The sequence below is a fragment of the Pongo pygmaeus genome, chromosome 1, assembly GCF_028885625.2.
Source record: "Pongo pygmaeus isolate AG05252 chromosome 1, NHGRI_mPonPyg2-v2.0_pri, whole genome shotgun sequence".
Lineage (NCBI taxonomy): Eukaryota > Metazoa > Chordata > Mammalia > Primates > Hominidae > Pongo > Pongo pygmaeus.
In genome coordinates this window covers 97388584-97411880 of record NC_072373.2, presented here as the reverse complement: position 1 = coordinate 97411880, position 23297 = coordinate 97388584, and the positions used below count along the sequence as shown (strand labels likewise).

Genomic DNA, 23297 nt, shown 5'->3' with positions numbered 1-23297 from the left:
TTCATGCTAAAAACTCTCAATAAATTAGGTATTGATGGGATGTATCTCAAAATAATAAGAGCTATCTATGACAAACCCACAGCCAATATCATATTGAATGGGCAAAAACTGGAAGCATTCCCTTTGAAAACTGGCACAAGACAGGGATGCCCTCTCTCACCACTCCTATTCAACATAGTGCTGGAAGTTCTGGCCAGGGCAATTAGGCAGGAGAAGGAAATAAAGGGATTCAATTAGGAAAAGAGGAAATCAAATTGTCCCTGTTTGCAGACGACATGATTGTATATCTAGAAAACCCCATTGTCTCAGCCCAAAATCTCCTTAAGCTGATAAGCAACTTCAGCAAAGTCTCAGGATACAAAATCAATGTACAAAAATCACAAGCCTTCTTATATACCAATAACAGACAAACAGAGAGCCAAATCATGAGTGAACTCCCATTCACAATTGCTTCAAAGAGAATAAAATACTTAGGAATTCAACTTACAAGGGATGTGAAAGACCTCTTCAAGGAGAACTACAAACCACTGCTCAGTGAAATAAAAGAGGATACACACAAATGGAAGAACATTCCACGCTCATGGGTAGGAAGAATCAATATCATGAAAATGGTCATACTGCCCAAGGTAATTTATAGATTCAATGCCATCCCCATCAAGCTACCAATGACTTTCTTCACACAATTGGAAAAAACTACTTTAAAGTTCATATGGAACCAAAAAAGAGCCCGTATCGCCAAGTCAATCCTAAGCCAAAAGAACAAAGCTGGAGGCATCACACTACCTGACTTCAAACTATACTACAAGGCTACAGTAACCAAAACAGCTTGGTACTGGTACCAAAACAGAGATCTAGACCAATGGAACAGAACAGAGCCCTCAGAAATAATGCCACATATCTACAACTATCTGATCTTTGACAAACCTGACAAAAACAAGCAATGGGGAAAGGATTCCCTATTTAATAAATGGTGCTGGGAAAACTGGCTAGCCATATGTAGAAAGCTGAAACTGGATCCCTTCCTTACACCTTACACAAAAATTAATTCAAGATGGATTAAAGACTCAAACGTTAGACCTAAAACCATAAAAACCCTAGAAGAAAACCTAGGCATTACCATTCAGGACATAGGCATGGGCAAGGACTTCATGTCTAAAACACCAAAAGCAATGGCAACAAAAGCCAAAATTGACAAATGGGATCTAATTAAACTAAAGAGCTTGTGCACAGCAAAAGAAACTACCATCAGAGTGAACAGGCAACCTACAAAATGGGAGAAAATTTTCGCAACCTACTCATCTGACAAAGGGCTAATATCCAGACTCTACAATGAACTCAAACAAATTTACAAGAAAAAAGCAAACAACCCCATCAAAAAGTGGGCGAAGGATATGAACAGATACTTCTGAAAAGAAGACATTCATGCAGCCAAAAGACACATGAAAAAATGCTCATCATCACTGGCCATCAGAGAAATGCAAATCAAAACAACAATGAGATACCTTCTCACACCAGTTAGAATGGCGATCATTAAAAAGTCAGGAAACAACCCGTGCTGGAGAGGATGTGGAGAAATAGGAACACTTTTACACTGTTGGTGGAACTGTAAACTAGTTCAACCCTTGTGGAAGTCAGTGTGGCAATTCCTCAGGGATCTAGAACTAGAAATACCATTTGACCCAGCCATCCCATTACTGGGTATATACCCAAAGGATTATAAATCATGCTGCTATAAAGACACATGCACACGTATGTTTATTGTGGCACTATTCACAACAGCAAAGACTTGGAACCAACCCAAATGTCCAACAATGATAGACTGGATTAAGAAAATGTGGCACATATACACCATGGAATACTATGCAGCCATAAAAAAGGATGAGTTCATGTCCTTTGTAGGGACATGGATGAAATTGGAAATCATCATTCTCAGTAAACTATCGCAAGGACAAAAAACCAAACACCGCATGTTCTCACTCATAGATGGGAATTGAACAATGAGAACACATGGACACAGGAAGGGGAACATCACACTCCGGGGACTGTTGTGGGGTGAGGGTAGTGGGGAGGGATAGCATTAGGAGATATACCTAATGCTAAATGGCGAGTTAATGGGTGTAGCACACCAGCATGGCACATGTATACATATGTAACTAACCTGCACATTGTGCACATGTACCCTAAAACTTAAAGTATAGTAATAAAAAATAAATAAATAAATAAAAAATAAAAAATAAGATTTATCTGATATAGATTGGCAGAGGAGGATGGAAGGGCAGTGACGGAGATCAGGATATGCCACCCTAAAATGTCCCACTTGGCACAAGGATTATTTTGAGCTGAAGGCGGTTGAGGGTCAACAGGGACATCAACAGTTTTCTGCCTTCCGCTTATCTGCCTAAAGGCAGAGCACAAATTTATCCCCTCTCCTGTGCAGGATGAGAGGACCAATTCTTATTACTAGAGATGGAGAACCGACATTGAGATGAGTCTGCATGAACAAACCTTACTAAAGTAGCCCTTATATTCCAGAAGTTTCCCCATATAATCCCTAGTCATCTTCCACAATTTATTCTCTCTTGGAGCCCAAACTCTTTTTCTTTCATAGGAAGAATATACAGGCTCTCAAGCCTAACCACTTCTTTGGGTTTTCATTTCTTTTCTGTGAAGCACCTATGCATGTAAAAATATTGACATCAATATAAATCATATGCCTTTTCTCCTATTAATCTGTCTTTTGTCAGTCAAAATTGCAGGCCCCCATTACTGAACCTAAGAGGATAGACAAAAAGTTTTTTTCTTCTCAGCAGCAGTATACTTTTTTGGTACTTTGTGCCTCCAAAGGTCATAATTTGGCCCTGCCAGAAGGTTCTGGAGGTAGGAAGCATGAGCCTTTAACCCACCAAAAGGTCTCCATACCATGTGCATGATGATGTCCAAGAAGGTGGCAGGGGATCATCTCCTAGCCCCAGAACCAGCCTGCCATGCCAGCTTGAGTTAGCGCTTTGATGATTCCCTGCTTGGAAGGGTGACGTTCAAGGGTGTGTGTACTTTGCCTTCCTCAGATGGGACTTAATTACTTCCCAAGGCTCCCAGTATCCTCAGGCCAAACACCCACATTCATCAGCATCTAGTTGCATCAACATCAATATCTGCCCAGGTATCTTAGCACCCACCTGCACCTCCTTCCACCTATTCATAGGACTGGGACCCTCCAGTTGGATTCAGGTCCTAGAAGTTGAGATATTCTGGCAGAGTAGTGATTTTTCAATCCTGGTTTTATCTGATAATTAAAAAACAATCAACTGATTAAATGAAACTTTGGAATGGCACCTAGACATGAATATTTTTTTAAAGACACCAGATGATGTCAACTGCAATCAAGGTAGAAAAGCCCTTGTGTTTAGAGTCTACTGTTTGCCAACTTGTTTGATTTTAAAAACCACCTGATGCACTTTAGAAATACAGATCCCCTGGTCCTTCTCTTAGCTACTTCTATTTCACTGGAAGGAGCATCCTAAGTGATGCTTATGCTTAGGTCAGTTGAGGAAACCCTCCTCAGTGATGGGGTTTGGATCCCAGAAACTCAAAGAATGTTGTCTACTTCCCTACTAGACTTCATAAAGCTGGGATTTCATGCTTGATATTTGACTGTCATTCAGCAAATATGTGTTAAACGAATGACTGACTGGCTACTTCAAAAATGAAGGAAATGATTAGATTTTTCTAAGTCATGGAAGATTAATTTCTAATAACAGGTGTAGTTCAGACCCTAAGGAGAAGAAATGCACTTGACATCTATGATCCATCTACTATGTTCTAGTCACTACAGTAGTTGTTTTGCATATGTAATCTCATTTAATAATAGGTCTGAAAACAAATTTTACGGGTAAGATACACTGAGATTCATAAAGCCTTCACAGCTATGGTACTGGATTTACATCTTGGCTCTGCCACATTATTTGCCATGTAAACTTGAACAAGTGATTTATTCTTTGTGCTTCAGCTTCCACATCTATAGACTACGTTTAATGACCTGGTCCTTGCACTTCTATTGTAAGAATTAGTGTCAAGTACCTAGAACAAGGTCTGACACTTTGCAGAAGCTAATGAAATGGTAGATATTTTTATTATTAGAAAACTTTCCTGTTATCACACACATAGCTAGTAAGCAGTAGAGTCAGGATTGGAATCCAGGACTTCATGTTTCCAAACCTGTAATCTGTGGAGATCACTCTGCACTCTGCAAAAGGTGCTTTCAGAGGTGGACCAGGGACAAAGCAGGCATAGCTGAGCCAACAGAAGGGACCGGCAACTACACAAAGCAGCCACTTCCAATGGGGTTTAGATTCTCTGCAGAAAATTTTTAGCCATGAACTTGTTCCTTTGCCCCCCTCTACAGACCAGGAGGCAATGATTGATAGGAGGGATAGCACGTCAGTCTGAATCATCCCAGATTCCAATACTTTTCATTTTAAAATATGTCTGTGTCTTTTGATCATCCATACCCAGAGAAGCTCTACTTCTAGTGGAAGATAGGCAATCGATCAGCTCAGATGTGTGAGACTGTAGGGATCCAGTCAGTGTCTCTTCTAAGAGTCATCCTCTGATTTATAGAGTGTTCCACTAGTCTTGAGAAACAATGCAACAAAGTTCTCAAGGGACTGTACCCTGGCACATCAGACCTTCATGACATGTTGGGAGAGTCACTCAACATTTTTCTGCCTCAGTTTCCTTATCTAAGGTATGTCCAGGTTTTTGTATAATGTCCAATAATTTTAGCCACCTCCCATGCCCCAACTCCTATAAAACATGAACTGTGCAGTCATTGTCACTGTTCAATAGCTCAAGATATAATTTGGTAAACATGTAAACCTGAAATCGCATGTAAAAAAATGAGGGGAGATAAAGCAATCACAAAGGCCAAGAATGTTGCTCCACTGAAGAAGTATGCCCTGTCCTTGGGCGCTCTCTCCCTGTTCTCTCTCTCTCTCACACACACACACACACAAACACACACACACACACAAACACACACACACACACACAGAGTGAGAAGGAAAAAAGGAAACTCACAGTCAAAAGGAAAAAGTTTCAACTGATTTCAAGTGGAAGGAGAGGAAAGAATGAGACAAACTAGCAAGAATTATTACGTTAGACGTATTTAGTTCATTCATCTTAAAGTGTTAGAAGCATCATTACATTTAATCTTTATAGCAACTTTGTGAAGTAGAATTTAAAGTTCTCCTTTTAAAGATAAGGACAGTAGCATGCAGAAAGGTTAGGCAACTTGCTCAAGGTCATCCAACTGATAAGGGCATAGCAAGGCTTTGAAACAACTGGGCCAGACATTAAGCCTGGGTCCTTTTATTTCTATATCCCTCAAGCAAGAGAAGCCAGGTTTAATTTTTTAATCCATCCCTTCAAGGACCAGAAATAAAAAGAGTGAGGGTGAGGGGCATGCTCTGTTCTTACAGAGATGAGAAAGGAATGGGAATTGAGCATCCCAGGTTTGGGTCTGATTCTGTCACTTAAGAGGCTGTGAAGCCTGGAGCGAGTTCCTTCCCCCACCACAGCAGTTCATTCCCTCTCTATAGGATGAAGAGCTGAGTAGAGTTTCTTTGGTGCTATGATTTCATGTCCTCCCTCCACCTCTGCGCCCACATTTGCAAACTTAACTTTTCCTCCCTGCTGAGCCAAAGTGTTCAGGAGGCTCCTAACACCTGGGATCTGGTGTTTCTCCTTTTCCTGCCCTTTCTCAGATGAAGACCTTGTGTGTTATAGAGACTTTTTAAAAATTATCATGGCCTGAATTGAGCAGCTGACACTCTGGAGGTCTCCCTAGCTTCTCAAGGTGATCAGAGAAAGGGAGGGGGGTAAACCTGTTAATACTGCATGTTTCTAAATGTTACCATGCTTTAAATATGCAATCGCCACAGGGAAAGGCCTGGAGTTCAAATTCTGCATGACCTTCTTTGCAGGGTCTGGGCTTTAGGGAAGTGGGGTGGGGGGAGAGAGTAACTATGCTGGGAAAAGCCTGATCACTGATTAGACTTAGGGCCATCAATCTTCCTTGCTCTGGGAATGACTGATGAACCTGAGGCACTGCTCAGAGTCAATGGAAGTTCCAGGGACAAATGAGAGCCAGTTTTCGATGTCAGAAGAGCAGCAGCTCCTGTGTCCTAGGTGGGGCTTCTGTGCAAGGCCGAGAAATCTGGGGAGCTGTACTTACTGTCGGAAGCCACCCAGTTTCCCCTTGTCTTTATGTGGGAGTTTGTGGGGCCTGATTCAACAGCTAACCCAACCCCAGTGGCAGAGAAACAAAGTTTCTTCCAAGGGAAGATTAACGATTAACACAAGTCACTGTGGAAGCTTCAAATACACAGGGAGAAGAATGTCAGAGACCAAGAGAAAGTTCCAGAGTCTGGAGCCTAAGCAGGCTTGCGTGGGGTGAAGGAAGCACATGTTGAGGCAGGCAGGACTGTCCAGTAAGGAGCTGATAACCAGGGAGAAGGAAATTCCTTTGCATCTAGGGCTAAGGTCCAGGGAGGGCATGAGAACACACCAGCTTCAGAGGTGGCTTCAGATCATCCAGGGCCTGAGACAAGCTGGGTGACACCAGAGGACAGACAACCAGGCAGCAGTTTCCTGCAGGGCTGAGAATCCCACCAGACATAGCAACAGGTTCCAGCAGCCCCTGCTGTCAGGGCTCCTGGGTGGGGACTTGGTGAAGAAGGGGACCTGGGCACAAACCTAGAGGAGAGCTAAGTGAGGCAAGAGGCTTGGAGCTCAGGTGTCCTGGTGGGGCTGGCACCAGCCTGGAGCAAGGTGGTGCATTAAACTGTTTGACAATGAAGCAGGTGGGTGGGGAGGGCAGCAGGTACACTCTGTACCGGAGCTTCTAGGCAGGTTTCAAAGTAGACTCTGAGCCTGTCTTTACAAATAACACCATTCAGTCATTCATTCATTCAGTCAGCCAGCCACCCAGCCAGGCAGTCAGTCAGTCTATAAATGCTAGTCACCAAGCAGCTTCTGCACGCCAGGCACTGTGTGAGGATGGAGATGGTTAGGGACCAATGGCTGCGTGGACACAGTGGGAGGCTGACCTTGGCCTCAAGTTCACTGGCTGTGGAGCCAGCAGGTACTCCACAAACATTTAGTTGTGTGTTTGGGTAAAGGAGGGGTTAGATGAGGAGAAGGAACCATCTGCACACCTGAGTTTTAAGGATAATTTGGATTTTCCAAAGGCCACACCTAGTAACAGTTTGTGTTTTGAGTGTAGCTCTGAATCAGGGACCTCAGTTTTACAGGAATTGCCTATGGAAGGACTGAGGGAACCCCTGTTCTTGTGTTCCCAGGAAAGAGAAGTTACTTGGCAGGGCAGAATCTGACCATTGTGGAGTGAAGGCAAGCATGTGCAGGCGCTCAGGGGCTGATCACCTACTGCCTCCCCCAGGGCCTTCACCTCAGCTGTGTCACAATGTCACTCTGAGAGCTCCCCTAGAGTGAAAGCAACTCAGGATCGAAGCAGACATTTTAGTTTTGGCTTTTAGTTTTGGCTTTTCCCTTCCTCCCTCCGACCCTGGTGCCCTGAGTAATGATAAACTGAATCTTATTTCCACCTATTCTAATTCATGCCCTTCTTACTTTAGCAGAGCTAGAAACACCCACTGTTTAGAGCCACTCAAATATTAAGCATCTTTATTTCTACTTAAAGGGATTTATCTTAGCACCGATTAAGGCTTACCCACAAGGCAAGGCTCTTTCTGTGTCCTCACACTGCCACTCCTAAAACTTTCCGGAACTACAAGTGACCCAGGTCTCAGTCAGGAAGGGCTCCCCTTTCCACCTCTAATCAATTTTCTGCCTGGGCTTGATTTCCTCCATAGACATTAGGGAGTCACAAGGAATTAAAACAAAGGAGAACACAGGATTTCTGTGTAAAATTCCTTTCTTCCTAGGGTTTGTTTTTTTGACCTTGGTGAGTTATTTCACCTCTGGTGGCCTCAGATTCCCCAATCACCCCTTGAGGAGTGTGAACTAAAGGCTCTCTGAGATCCATAATCTCAGTGGCTCTCAACTGTGCTCTGTCTCTTACCCTGGGGAGTTCATGGTCTGTAGGGGGAAAGTGGGCTTCCTCATCAGAGAGCTCCTAGAATGACAGGCATGATGGGCATATGTTAGGCTCCCCACTGAGATTTGTTGAATAAATGAGGAAACAAACACTGTGGTGGGGACACCGTTGCTTTGAGCAGGAACAGCTCTGACCCTCAGAAAGCCCCCAGGAGATACAGACCCAGAAGGAGGAGGAAAATCTTGCAGCCAGCAGGATCTCTAGGTATTGGAGCTGGAGCTGGAAGTGGGCAAAAGTTGAGAAGGATTCAGCATTGAGGATCCCATGGATGGGCTGCGGGGAGGCAGGTAGAAAAGGCTTTTGGGTTTTCAGGAGGTGGGCAGTCTAGCCTGATTAGAAAGGAGGAAAAGGCCAGGGCCAGATATCTGGGTGGAGTGGAGGGAAAAAGTGATCCCAGAAGAGGGATTAGCCTCTGAAAGTCCCTGAAGTAGGAGAAGGGTAAAGGTGTGGTTGGTGAAGGAAAGCAGGTTTTCCCAGATTAGTAACCAGTCATGGGGAGGAAGATGAGGGTGGGGGAGTCATAAGTAAATTATACTGAATGTGTGTAGTTTAATGGAACTGGGAATAAGAGGGGGAAATGGATGGAAGGGTCTTGGACTCTGAGACAAGGGGTCTATAATCAGTCCATTTCATTATTTCTAGCTTCCACCTTCACCAAGGCAGACAAGGACTGCCCGCCTCAGCTCCTCTGTTCCCTCTCCCTTTCCCACCTATTCATGTGTGCAAAAGTGCCCTGTCCCACAGAACATGGGGAACAACCATCTCAATGACAAGGACAGCAGGTGGCAAGGCCTCAATAGGACTCAGATCTCCCCCCAGGGTTAACTCATGAAACCCTCCAGGAAGCCTGCTGCTCACCCATCCCTCAAGGCAAGCCCTGCACCTGGGTCTGAGGATGAGGGTGGCAGTGAAAATTAGGCCGGTGACATCATTTTCAGCCAGCCAGTGCCAAAAAATATCAGGTGGTGTTCATCAAAAAAGCTGAGCCAACCGGTGATGAGGATGGTAGTGTGAGTCATGTGTGACAGGTGAGGAATGAAAACAGAGCACCCGAGAGCTTCTATTTCCTTGAGGCAGGGCTCATTCATCTTATAAAAGCCAGCTGGCCATTGCCTTCACACCAAACCCAAGGGACCACACAGCCCATTCTGCTCCGTATACCAGGTAAGTCTCTGATCGCAACAAACTGGCAATTCTAGTTTACTCTTTCATTATTAGAAATTAGCTAAAGGCAAATATGTGTGAGAAGGTTAATCCAGGGTTTCAATGGGAGATAGAGAATAGTGGAATATCTTTATTTAAGTTAAATTACAGTCTGGATTTGAAAGGACCTTAGAGATGGTTAGGGCTCCCACCTCAGTAGATAGTCATTGAACTGGGAGTTCTGGAGAAGACTGTTCAAATGCCCATGGGAAGTTCATAGCAGAACTAGGGCTCAGGCCCAGAGCACTCTCAGTAACACTGCAATTTCCCCCTGACAAGATATTTATAGAAATTTTAATTTATTAGATGGATCTCTACTGAGCATTTATTCCATTTAAGGCAGTATGCTAGGCACTTTGGACAAATCAATGCCTAACGTACTTACTTAACAAACATAAAACCTAGCAGGAAGGTAATACATATATATAAATAAATAAAATGCAAAGTAGATAGTAATTGGCATGAGGGAGATGGACAGGGAAGGGCTGTGCACTTTTGGGAAACCTTGCTCAAGGAGACCCTCCTAGGGGTGTCAAGTGATGTGAGCTATGATGGAGGAGTATTTGGACAAGCAGAGATGGGAAGAAAAGCATTTGGAAGGGACTGTGTAAGCACAGACCAGAAGCAAAACCATAGGGGCTTAGATGAATATAAAGCCATCCTATAAGTCACAGGCTTTCTACATGGTACTAGGAGAGGATAGACTGCAGTGGTCTGATGCCACTTTCCAAAAGACCTAATATGCAGGCCTCATGTCCCTCAGAAGCCAGCTTTCGTAGGGCATTTTTCCAGAACAGATATAAGGTGCCTTGGGTAGGAAGGGAGCCAAGAAGGGAACTCCAATAAAATGGAGCAGAAGAAATTGCCTTTTAGCTCCTCCTCTTAAAAGGGCGTGAAAATTATCCAAGCTTATTTCATTTTTAAATCTAATGGGGGGGCTAGGGGAGATGAAAGGCTTTCTCTTCTAAAGGGTCCTGAAATAAAATCTGTTTGGCATTGAAGTTGTATCCATCTTTCTTTAATTGAATCACTGTGTCAGCTTTCTGTCTCTAGAAAAAAACACCTTTGAAGCATGAATTCTCAGCAGCAGAAGCAGCCCTGCACCCCACCCCCTCAGCCTCAGCAGCAGCAAGTGAAACAACCTTGCCAGCCTCCACCCCAGGAAATATGCATCCCCAAAACCAAGGAGCCCTGCCACCCCAAGGTGCCTGAGCCCTGCCACCCCAAAGTGCCTGAACCCTGCCAGCCCAAGGTTCCAGAGCCCTGCCAGCCCAAGGTGCCTGAGCCCTGCCCTTCAACGGTCACTCCAGCACCAGCCCAGCAGAAGACCAAGCAGAAGTAATGTGGTCCACAGCCATGCCCTTGAGGAGCTGGCCACTGGATACTGAACACCCTAATCCCTTCTGCTTATGAATCCCATTTGCCTATTGACCCTGCAGTTAGCATGCTGTCACTGTGAATCATAATCGCTCCTTTGCATCTCTAAAAAGATGTCCCTTACCCTCACTCTGGAGGGCTCCTGAGCCTCTGCGTAAGGCTGAACGTCTCACTAACTGAGCTAGTCTTCTTGTTGCTCAGGGTGTATTTGAGGATGGATTTGGGGAGGGATCAAGTGAACCATCCCTGGTCTTCCCTCAATAAATAACTTTTAACTCCACATCTGGCTGTGTGTCACTGGTTGATTCAACCTCTGTTGCTTTCTCAGCGTGAAGCAGGAACTAACACTGTGAAGGCTGGTTGTGAGGTCTGTAGTCAGAAGGTGCCCAATCCTGACACTGAGAATGTGTGTGAATGTGTATGGCTACTGTACACACAGGACACTCCTGGGCTGGCAATGGGAGTGTGTTCAGGGCCACCCACCCAATCTGTTACTTTGGGTAGGCAGAGCTAGAGCAAGGCTTTTTTCTTTCACCTTAATGTTTATATCTTAATGACTTGCAGTGAGTCACACGTGAGTGTAGATGGTGCCTGCTTCAAGCCATCATCATCTTTGTTTAGTTGATTCCTTTTTAAAAATTATTCCAAAGAAACAGTTCTTGTGCATAGTCTAGCCTAGTGATCTGTTCTGCACTCATCTTCCTTTTCTGATGCCCCCAACACATGGAGCGAAGCACTTGAACACTCACACCATACCCACAAACACATATTCACTCCCACACTCTCACACAAGGCTATACTCACATGCACAGACATTCAAACACACACAGACACACATACGTAGATCTCCAAAATCCCAACACTCACACACACACACTCCTTCACGCATTTGGATCTCCCAAACCACCCAACACTGACATACACACACACATGCACTTTCTCTCTCTCTCTCTCTCTCTGTCTCTGTCTCTCTCTTCCTCTCTCTAACTTAATCACCTTAGTCCTATGTTTTTTCATCAAGTGCCTGCTGTGAAGATACCTGATGCTGCAGCAGGAAGAAGGAGAGCTGAATCCACACCACCTGCCCTAGAAGAACCCTAAGAGAGGTGATCTTCAGTCTCCTTCCCATACAAACATAAGCTCTCAAAAAAGTACACACATGCTCCTCTCTCCACACACACATGCATGAGCACGCACACACTGTATTTCTGTAAGTAAGACATAAAAGTTGCATATTTTATCCAACTGCAGAATAGACACATTTGTCTCATCAGCACATAAAATATTACAGACCATATGTTACACCACAAACAAATCTCAACAAATTTTAAAAATCAGAACCATATCAAGGATATTTTCTTACAACAATAAAATAAAACTAGAAATCGATAAATAATAAGAAAAACTTTAGAATCTTTGCAAACATATGGAAATTAAACAATATGCTCCTGAATGATCAATGGGTCAATGAAGAAATGAAAAAAATTAAAATTTAAAAATTAAAATTTTTTTGAAACAAATAAAAATAGAAATACAAGATACTAAAACCTGTAGAACATAGCAAAAGCAATACTAAGAGGAAAGGGGTTTTTTTTTTTAGCAATAAATGCCTACATCAAAAAAGAAAAAAAAAGCTTTAAATGAAGAACTTAATAGGCATCCCAAAGAACTAGTAAGCAAGAACAAACCAAACCCCCCAAAAAAATAAAGATAGAGCAGAAATAAATAAAATAAAAACAAAAAAGCTTTACAAAAGATTAATGAAACAAAAAGTGGATTTTTTTGAGAGAAGACTCAAATAAATAAAATCAAAATTGATAAAAGAGACATTACAACTGATATCACAGAAATACAAAGCATCATAAGAGACTATTATAAACAGCAATACACAAACAAATGGAAAACCTAGAGGAAATGAATAAATTCCTGGGCACATACAACATACAAAGATTGAACCAAGATCAAACAGAAACCCTGAATAGACCAATAACGAGTAATGAGATTGAAGTAGTTCTAAAAAGTTTCCCAACTAAGAAAAGCCCAGTGCTAGATGGAATTACTGATGAATTCTACCAAATACTTAAAGAAGAACTAATACTAATTCTTCTCAAACTATTTCAGAAAATTGAAGAGAGAATTCTTCTAAAATCATTCTGTAAGGCTAGCATTATACTAATATGAAAATAAGACTACAACAAGAAAAAAAGAGAAAACTGCAGGCCAAAATCCCTAATGAACATAGATGCAAAAGTCCTTAAAAATGCTAGCAAACCAAATTCAGCAGCACACTAAAAAGATCATCTACTATGATCAAGTGAGATTCATTCCAGGGATGCAAGGATGGTTCAACATATGCAAAGCAATAGATGTAATGCATCACATTAACAGAAAGAAAGGCAAAAAACTTATGATCATTTCAATAGACACAGAAAAAAACATTTCACAAATTTCAGCATATTTTAATAGTGAAAATTCTCAATAAATTAGGTATAGAAAGTACATACCTCAATGCAATAAAGGCCATATGTGACAAACCCACAGCTAACATCATACAGAATGAGGAAAAGCTGAAAGCTTTTTCTCTAAGATCTGGAACAAGACAAGGATGCCCACCCTCACCACTTCTACTCAACATAATAGTGGAAGTCCTGGCTAGAGCACTGAGGTAAGAGAAAGAAATAAAAGCCATCCAAAATGGAAAGAAGTCAGGTTATCTCTGTTTGCAGATGACATGACCATACATAGTGAAAAACCTAAAGATTCCACCAAAATACTCTATGAACTGATAAATGAACAGTAAAGTCACAGGATACAAAATAAACATGCAAAAATAAGTAGCATTTCTATACATCAATACTGAGCTACCTGGAAAAGAAATCAAGGAAACAATCCCATTTAAAATAGCCATAACAATGCCTAGGAATAAATTTAACAAAGGAAGTGAAAGGTCTATAAAATGAAAATTGTATTGCTCTGATGAAAGAAATGAGAGGAGGGTACAGTAAAATGGAAAGATATCTTATGTTCATGGACTAGAAGAATTAATATTGTTACAATGACCATACCACCCAGAGCAATCGATAGATTCAATAAAATCCTTCTCAAAAGTCCGTGATATTTTCAAAGAAATAGAAAAAACAATCCTTAAATTCACATGGAATCACAGAAGACCCAAAATTGTCAAAGCAATATTGAACAAAAAGAACAAAACTTGAAACATCATACTACCTTACTTCAAAATATGCTACAAAGCTATAGCAACAAAAAAAGGCATGGTATTGGCAGAAAAAAACAAACACAAAAACCAATGTAACAGATAAAGCACTCATAAATAAATCCACATATTCACATCCAACTGGCTTTCAAAAATGGCCCCAAGAACATAAACTGGGGAAAAGACAACTCTTCAATAAATAGTCTGGGAAAACGCGGTATCCATACACAAAGGAATGAAAATAGGTTCCTGTCTTTCACCATATACAAAAATCAACTCAAGATGGATTAAAAACTTAAATGTAATATGAAACTACAAGAAGAAAACATTGGGGAAATGCTACAGGACATTGGTGTGGACAAAGATTTTTGGAGAAGAACTCAAAAGCATACGCAACAAAAGCAAAAATAGGCAAATGGAATTACATCAAGCTAAAAAGCTTTTGAGCAGCAAAGAAAGCAATCAACAAAATGAAGATTCAGCCTACAGAATGGGAGGAAATATTTGCAGACCATCCACCCAACAAGAGATTAATAACCAGAATACATAAGAAGCTCAAACTATTTGATAGCAAAAAAAATTGATCTGAGCAAGACATGAGCAGACATTTCACAAAGGAAGACATACAAATGGCCCAAAAGGTGTATTTAAAAATGCTCAGTATCACTAATCATCAGGAAAATGCAAATCAAAACCACAATGAGATATTATTTCAAACCAGTTAGAATGGCTATTATCAAAAAGACAAAAAAAAAATGCTTCTGATGATGAAAATAAAGAGGAGCACTTGTACACTGTTGGTGGAATGTAAATTAGTATAGCCACTATGGAAAACAGTATGGCAGGTCCTCAAAACACTAAAAATAAAACTATCAGACCCACTTCTTGGTATATATCCAAAAGAAAGGAAAACAGTATATTGAAGAGGTCTCTGCACTCCCTTGTTTATAGCAACACTACCCACAATAGCCAAGATATGGAATCAACCTGTGTCCATCAACAGATGAATCTATAAGGAAAATATTGCATATATACACAATGGAACATTATTCAACCACAAAAAATTACTTAAATCCTATCATTTGAAACAAAATAGTTGAGCCTGGAGGACATTACCTTTAGTGAATAAGCCAGGCACAGAAAGATGTATTTCACATGTTCTCACTCATAGGTGGAAGCTAAATAAGTTTATCTCATAGAAATAGAGTTTAGAATAGTGGTAACTAGAGGCTGGGAAGGGTAGGGGAGAGGGAGGATAGGGAGATGTTGGCTAATAGATTCAAAAATATAGCTAAATTGATGGAATAAGTTTGAATGTTCTATAGCACTGTAGGGTAAATATAGTTAACAATTATTTATTCTATATTTTCAAATAGCTAGAAGAGAGGATTTTGAATGTTCTCCACACAAAGAAATGATGTTTGAGGTGATGCATGTGCTAATTATTCTGATTTTATCATTATATATTGCATACATGTATCACAATATCACACTGTATCTAAAAAATATGTACATTTATATCAATTAAAAATAATTCTTTAAAAGGCAAACTATCTCTACTCCTATCTCCAATGCAACATGCCATAGTGAAACAGGGCTGAAAAGCTTCAATAAAAACTTCCATGTGAAAGATGAAGAATGGGAATCACGATCTGCGGTGAATGTGAAATCCTACCTAACAAGAATATCAAGCCCCTCCTCCCCTTGAGTCTGTTGTCTGGAAGGCACTCCCTGGTCTACTGTTCTCTGTGCCATATCAGTATCTTCTGTGCTCATTAATATCGATGGCCATGCTTGTAAATGCTTAGATATCTTAAGAGAACCCTTGGGCAGAATTTACTTTACAGAATTTGCAAAAATTTGAAAGTTTTTACCGAGTTTTTCCTGACCTTCTCTACTCTTGCATGTTGGGTAGGGGCTGTGGGTGAAGATAATTGGTCTTTTAATATCATAATTTTCTGGAACAGGAAGAGTTACATAGGACCTGATTGAGAAGATTGTATATCTTGAACAGGTGAAAATGAAGCTCTTTTGTGGGTGCTATAAAGCATATTAGCGAGTACTGTTTCCCAAACTTTAGCATCTGTAGTTGTGCATTGTCGCAATGCACATATGCCTCATAATTAGTTTGTATTTTGGTTTATCAAAACTGATAAGAACTGATGAAAAAATTAGACTGGCCTTAGGTTAAAAATTACCATGAAATAAAAGCATCAATATGCAAGTTGTAAATTATTTTAATATAGATTAAAATATGTATCATAACAGCAATTAAACATGTTATTATTTATCAAATAAGAATAGTCTTAGTTGTTTATAGCAACACTACCCACAGTAGCCAAGATATGGAATCAAATAAAGACTCAGACTACTCTTAGTTGATAAATAATAACATGTTAATTGCTACAGTCTACATAAGAACTGATGTCTGCTAATGGAAAATATTCTGGACAAATACTATTCCTATTCTCAAAAGACATTTATATATGACTTTAACCCTTATGTGGTAACTCTTCCTCTGTAGGGCAGAAGCTCTCAAAAATAGAAATATCTGAAGATTGCAGGAACATTTGGGCACTTGAAGAGACATTCTGTAGTGTACTTTACTTTGAGCTAATTGCTTCTGCAGACTACGGAGCTCAAAGTAGAATCCATAGGAGAGATATCATTGAATATTCCCTGTGCCAGGCAGATACTGCAGAACCCTCAGCCTCTAGAGTAAAACCCCAGAATTCTTCCCTATCCCTTTCACTCCTTCACTCATTCCTGTCTCTCCACTCCGGCCTCTGTACACGCTGGGCATGCTTCTGACTTCAGGTTGTTTTATTAGAAATTCTCTTTGCCTAAATATTTATTTTTCCAGACATCCATATGTCTCAACTCCCTCACCTCCTTCTTTCTCTGCCAAAATGTCAGCTTCTCAATGAGGCCTAACCTGGCAGTACATTCAAGTCATAACAACCCAGTCCACCCATTCTCATTCTCACAATTCCTCACACTACTTTGTTTTCCATAGCAGTAATATATATTTTTTGCTTTATAATTCTATGTATTATTTATTGCCGTTCAACCTCCAATCATTGCCACTAACATGTAAGCTCCAGGAGGAAAGGGAATGTCATTTTTCTTCACTCATGTGTTCCAATTAGTGGGACACTGTGGGTGTACAGAAAATTTTATGAATTAACACATTAAAGAGAGAGCTTCATTGACCTAAAATTAAAGAATTCTCTAAGTGTCCAGTTGCTACAATCATTCAAACTGCCAGGTGAAGTGGGACCTCCAATCCTGAGCCTTTGCCCCAGCGTAGCAACACGACTGCCTGATCCTTTTAGGAATTCCAGAGGGGTTTTTTGTCGGGTGGGAAATCACAGCCCAGCCTAGTATAGGCTATTCCACTTCTTTATGACTGGGGCTGCCTGACTGTATAACTGGATGTTCTTCATAGCTACCACTCTTAAAATCAGATTCCAGATCTGTATTAGAGAAACAAGTAAGTCAGAACTCTTGGTATTCATGTCTTTTTAAATTTTATTTTTATTATTTTTGTTTGTTTGTTTGTTTGCTTTTTGAGACCAAGTTTTGCTCTGTCATCCAGACTGGAGTGCAGTGGCACAATCTCTGCTCACTGCAACCTCCAACTCCAGGGCTCCCACCTCAGCCTGCCACGTAGCTGAGATTACAAGCATGTGCCACCACACAAAATATAAAAATTAAAAAAAATTTATATTTTTAGTAAAGATGCAGTTTCACCATGTTGCCCAGGCTGGTCTTGAACTCCTGGCCTCAAATGATTCACCCGCCTTGGCCACTGAAGTGCTGGGATTATAGGTGTGAGCCACCACACCCAGCCCATGTCTTTCTTTTTTCTCAAGAAAATATACAAAAAATGTCAGAATATGAGATAAGAAAGTTCTCCTGTGGCAGCATCTCGATCATTTTCTAGACCACTTCAGTTCCATGGTACATAATGATGATAATTCTTCTGAACACAATTCAGAATTTGAACCAACATTTATTGTTTCAGGAAAGCAGAATTTCCTTTGAATGATGGATAAGAATGGTGAAAAAAATGAAAATCGTGAAAAAAAGAAAAAAATGCCAAAGTCAGAAGCCATTTATTATCATAATTATAGATTTAGATGATTAGAGACTATTCTCTTAGATTAGAGAATTTCCCAGCATTATACGAGCATTGATTTATCTTACCTCTACTAACGCCTTCACCTATTTCCTTTAGACTCACCTGAATTTGAGTAAAAGCAAGGGCAGCGCAGCCTTTTCCACTGCCACCTGTAATTCTACCTACATGGTCCCCTCCAATGCTTAGAGACATGGACCCGAAGTGCCCAGCACCTTACACACCTCCACAGAGCTCACCTTGCCACTGTCAGGACTTGTTCATTCAGCATCCACCTATGGAGGGCCCAACTCTGAAAAGCCCACCTCCCCAAACTGTCCGCCGCACAGTGTTCACCCAGCAGTACCCACTACCCACCGCCACAGTGCCAGCCAGTGGGAAGATGCTTCTGTCTGCCTAGCAGCCCTCCAAAACACAAGAAAAGCCTCAAAAGCTTGCAGGACCAAAACACAACACACAGAAATGGTGCTTTCCTTTGGGGGAGTTCCAAATGAACACATTTTCTTCAAAGCCTGTTATGGTTTGAGGTGACATCATCCTTAGGTTACGATAGTTGGATTTTTATATCTTCCTCTGCATCCAATCTGTTGTATTATGTTATTTTGGCTGAAGTATACAAAGAAAATCTGGTCTCATAAAGATGTAAAATCTGGTCTCATAAAGTTTGATCTGGTCTCATAAAGTTTGCAAAATGGATTAATAACTTTTTACATAATTATGGATATTCTTTGACACCATGCCAAATTCAGCAAGTAGTACATACTTTCTTAAAGATTAGTTGCAACATGGAATCTCAAACCACATTAACTAATTGTTCATAGTCTGTTACATTAAAATCCATTTGTCAGAAAATAAAAAATAGAATATAAAAAATAAAATAATCTCTACAGAAAATGTGATTTTCTATGTAGACAATGCCAAGAGATTTTCTAACATCTTAGAACTAAGAAGTGAGTTCAGCATGTCACAGTATACAAGATTAACACAAAAAAAAATCAATTGCATTTCTACATGCATACGATGAAGTAAAAACTCAAAAAAATGCCTATTTAAAATTTCTCTATAGAAAGTTAAACACTATACATTTTAAAATATGTACAAGAGTTATATGGTGAATATAAACTAAATGGGTAAAAGAAAGTGAAGAACACCTAATTGGAGAGACACACTGTGCTTATCTGTTAGATGATTCAACATGGTAAAGATGTCAATGCTTTTAAAATTGATCTATAGCTTTAATACAATTCTTATGAAAAATTAAAATGGCCTAGAATAGCCAAAACATTAAAAGCAAGAATAGAATAGATTCATTCTTTCCAATATTAAGGATTACTCTATACCTCCATTAATCAAGGTGGCACAGCACTAGGGAAAGGACAGACACACAGATCAATGGAGCAGAAAATATACACTCTGAAATTCACACAAATATTCAAATTATTTTTTTAATACAAGGTTAAAGCAATACAATGAAGGAGAGGCCACTTTTTCAATAAATAAATGGTGTTAGAACAATTGGACTGCCATAGGTAAAATATTTAACTTCAATCTAAACATTACTCCTTACACAAAAATTAACTCAAAATGGACAATGGGCTTAATTAAAAACATAAAACTATATTTTTTACAAATAGGAAAAATCTTTGAGACTTAGGACTAAGTAAAGAGTTTTTAGACTTGGCACCAAAAGCATAATTCCAAAAAGAAAAAAAAAATGATAAGTTGGAATCCATCAAAATTAAATAACTTTTGCTTTGTAAAAGACCCTGTTAAGACAATAGAAAGACAAATTATAGACAGGTAGAAAATATTTCCAGATCACATATTCAACAAAGGACTTATATACAGAATACATAAAATGCCCTCAAAACTTAACAATAAAAAATCCCATTAGAAAATGTATGAATGTCATGAGCAGACATTTCATGGAAGACATACAGATGCCATATAAACACACAGAAAGACATTCAACATCCTCAGCCATTAAAAATCATACATTACAACCACATAATTATGGTGAGGACATGAAAAACTGAATCTTTCAGACATTGCTTGTGGGACGTAAAATAGTGCAACCTCTCTGGAAAATAATTTTGCAGTTTCTTTTAAAATTATGGTGGACTTAGTATAGGACCCATTAATTATACTCTTGGGCAATATCTCAAAGCAATAAAATTTATTTATTTCCAGATACAAGATTGCACAACAATGTCTAAAGCAGCTTTATTAGAAATAACCCAAAGCCAGGCCAGGCATAATGGTTCATGCCTATAAATCCAGCAATTTAGGAGGCCTAGGTGGGAGGATCATTTGAGCCCAGGAGTTTGAGACCAGCCTGGGCAACATAATGAGACCTCATCTCTATGAAAAATAAAAAAATTAGCTGGGCTTAGTGGTACACACATGTGGTCCCAGCTACTCAGGAGTCTGTGACAAGAATGGCGTCTCCAGCCTGGGTGACAGAGTGAGACCCTGTCAAAAGAAAAGAAAAAGAAAGAAATAATTGGAAATTGGAACTTTGCCAAACGTTCTTCAAAGAAGAAATGGTTAAACAAACTGTGGTACATCCATACCATGGAATACTATTTAGCAACAAAAAAAGAACAAACTATTGATAGAAATGATTGCCTGAATAAACCTTAAGAAAATTATACTGAGTGGAGAAAAACACCAATTTCAAAAAGATACAAACTGCAAGATTCCATGTATGTAATATTCATGAAATAACATAATTATAGAAATGACAAACAGATTATTAGTTACTAGTGGTTCGAGACACAGGGGGAGAAGGGAGCATGTGGCTGTAAAAGGGTAAATGAGGGAGTCTAGAGGTGAGATAAGGTCTTGTCTCTTGAAGGTGGTGGTTACACAAAGCTATATATGTGATAAAATTTCACAGCACACACACACACACACAAATGAGTGCACATATAACTGGTGAAATCTGAGTTAGCTCAATGGATTGTACCAATACTAATTTTCTGTGTTTGATGTTGTTCTACACTTATGCAAGACGTTAACATTGGCGTAGGCTGGGTGAAGGTGTACGTTTCTTGTATGTTCTTGTGAATCTACAATTACTTCAAAATTAAAAGTAAATACTTATAGCAACAGATTGAATGCAGAAACTAACATGAGAATCTAGCAAAATATTGATGAGATCTGCAAAAATGGAAAACAATTGAATAAACTGATTACAAAGTATTAGAGGAAGTATTACATGTGGAAATGATATAAAATTTCAAAATAAAATTTTTACAGTTTTTTTTTAAATTAATTGCTCATATTGCACTCTTACCTATCATCTGTACCTAATTTGGTAGCATCACAAATTGGTCATTTTGAAAATATTGGTTCACTGAGTTATATAGATCTTACAAATGTTGACACATTTCTTTATACAATAGAAAAAGATTGCATTCATTAATCCACCACCAATCTCATGAGAAAATTAATTCCGTATTGGGAAGCTGTGAAACTGGTAATGAACTAATTGATACATTGCAATGAACTAATTGAGTTTTTCAATATTATAACTTTTGTTTAAAAGTTCACATTTTCTCACTGGCAATAAATATTGTACCAGTTTTCTACTGTTGTATAATGAATTACCACAAATTTAGCATCTTAACACATATTTCATAGTTTCCATGGTCAGGGGCTCAGGTTTCACAACAAGGCTGCAATAAAGGTGTCAGCCTGGCTGCATTCTCATCTGGAGACTTCACTGGGGAAGAATCCACTTCCAAGCTCATTCAAGCTGTCGGCTGAATTCATTCTCTTGCAGCTCAATGACCAAGGGCTCCAACTTTTTGCAGGCTTCCCACTAAAGTCCTCCCTCAGGTTTCAAATGCACCTGTGGTGCCTAGAGGCAGCCCACAATGAAGCAAAGATCCCCCCTCTATGGGCCCTTATATCATCAAGCCTGCAAGGAGAGTCCCTTCCTCTAGCCCGCCTGCTGTCAGTCTTGCCTAGGTCACATAATCATGGAGTGATACCCTGTCACGTTTGTTACAGCCTGTTGATTAGAAGGAGGCCAACCTCAGTGGCTCATGCCTATAATCCTAGTGCTTTGGGAGCCTGAGGCTAGAGGATAGTCTGAGCCCAGAAGTTTGAGGCTGCAGTGAGCTGTGTTTGTGCCATGGCACTCTAGCCTGGGTCACAGAGCAAGACCCTGTCTGGAAAAATAAAAATAAAAACAAGACAGCAGGTCACACACAGGATTATATAAAGGCATAAATGCCAGGAAGGAGGCCACTGGGGCTCCCTTAGGGTCTTACTGCCACAAATACTGTCTGTTGTTTTCCTTGAAGTGAAAGACTCATTCAGTTCTTTTTCAAGGAAATGTCTGCCAAATACCCAAGTCTGAGTAAACAGTTTGCCTGGCATTTGTTCTTTCAAGTAAAATTTTGTTTTATAAAAAACAGCTAGTTCAGATCAAAATTCAGTCTCACAAATACTTTTTCTAGAGACAGCCATTTACTTTGAAATGCAGCAAAATAACTTTACGTGTGTTTCCCATTTGATAACAAATAATTTCTAAAGGGTGAAGATTTTTTTAATGACTCTTATTCAAACAGGAAGATTGAACAGGGCAAGTGATCTGCACAGTGAGGGTCTCTATGGTTCTCAGATTCAATATTTTTTTGAAGCTGCCGTGCCTATTTGAGGATATGGGCTTTTTTGTAAATATCAGATTTCTGTATTCAAAAATGATAGACAAATAACCGGTTCTTAATATCTGTGAGGACAGGGCATGCAAGTAGATAAGATGAACTTTTTTCTCTTTGTAATTTGGTCTTATTTCTCAAATCCTCAGTAGTCATTTTAGTCCTCCTTCCAACTAATCCTTCTCTAGAGTAATACACCCTGGCAGGATACTTTATTGAGACAGTAATTGTATAGTTTCTAGGTGTTCCCCATCTCAAGATTTTGTATGTTACCTTGCCTCAGGGTCCAGTGTGGCTGGGCCAACAATGTGAATTGCCTCCATTCTACAAATCTAGGCACACTGATACTGTTATGCTAGATCAGTGTTTCTCAAAGTGTGGTCTGCAGGCTTTCAGGGATCCTTAAGATCCTATCAGGGAGGCTGTGATGTCAAGACTGATAACAAGATAACAATAAGACCGTCTGTCTTTTTACTTAGCTCATATAACACACATGGCGCCATAAAAATGGGGGAAAGGAGTCAAATATCTGGCACTTTAGCAAGAACCAAAGTGGTA

At 39.9% G+C, this 23297-nt stretch overlaps 1 protein-coding gene across 2 annotated transcripts; it reads left to right on the top strand.

Annotated features, from left to right (window-relative positions):
* The first annotated feature begins 9214 nt into the window (after nucleotides 1-9214).
* LOC129007278 (cornifin-A) lies at nucleotides 9215-10994 on the top strand. 2 transcript variants are annotated; one of them, XM_054437900.1, is made up of 2 exons: nucleotides 9215-9298; nucleotides 10377-10994. In XM_054437900.1, the coding sequence occupies exon 2, from the start codon at nucleotides 10410-10412 to the stop codon at nucleotides 10677-10679; it is 270 nt and encodes an 89-aa protein (XP_054293875.1). In that variant the 5' UTR covers nucleotides 9215-9298; nucleotides 10377-10409; the 3' UTR covers nucleotides 10680-10994. The 2 variants fall into 2 exon arrangements, with proteins under 2 accessions (XP_054293875.1, XP_054293884.1); XM_054437909.1 differs by having other exon boundaries at nucleotides 9238-9298; nucleotides 10391-10994.
* The last annotated feature ends 12303 nt before the right edge of the window (nucleotides 10995-23297 follow it).

Excerpts from the sequence above, each read along its gene's own strand:
- LOC129007278 (XM_054437900.1), top strand. The coding sequence starts at position 10,410 with ATGAATTCTCAGCAGCAGAAGCAGCCCTGCACCCCACCCCCTCAGCCT.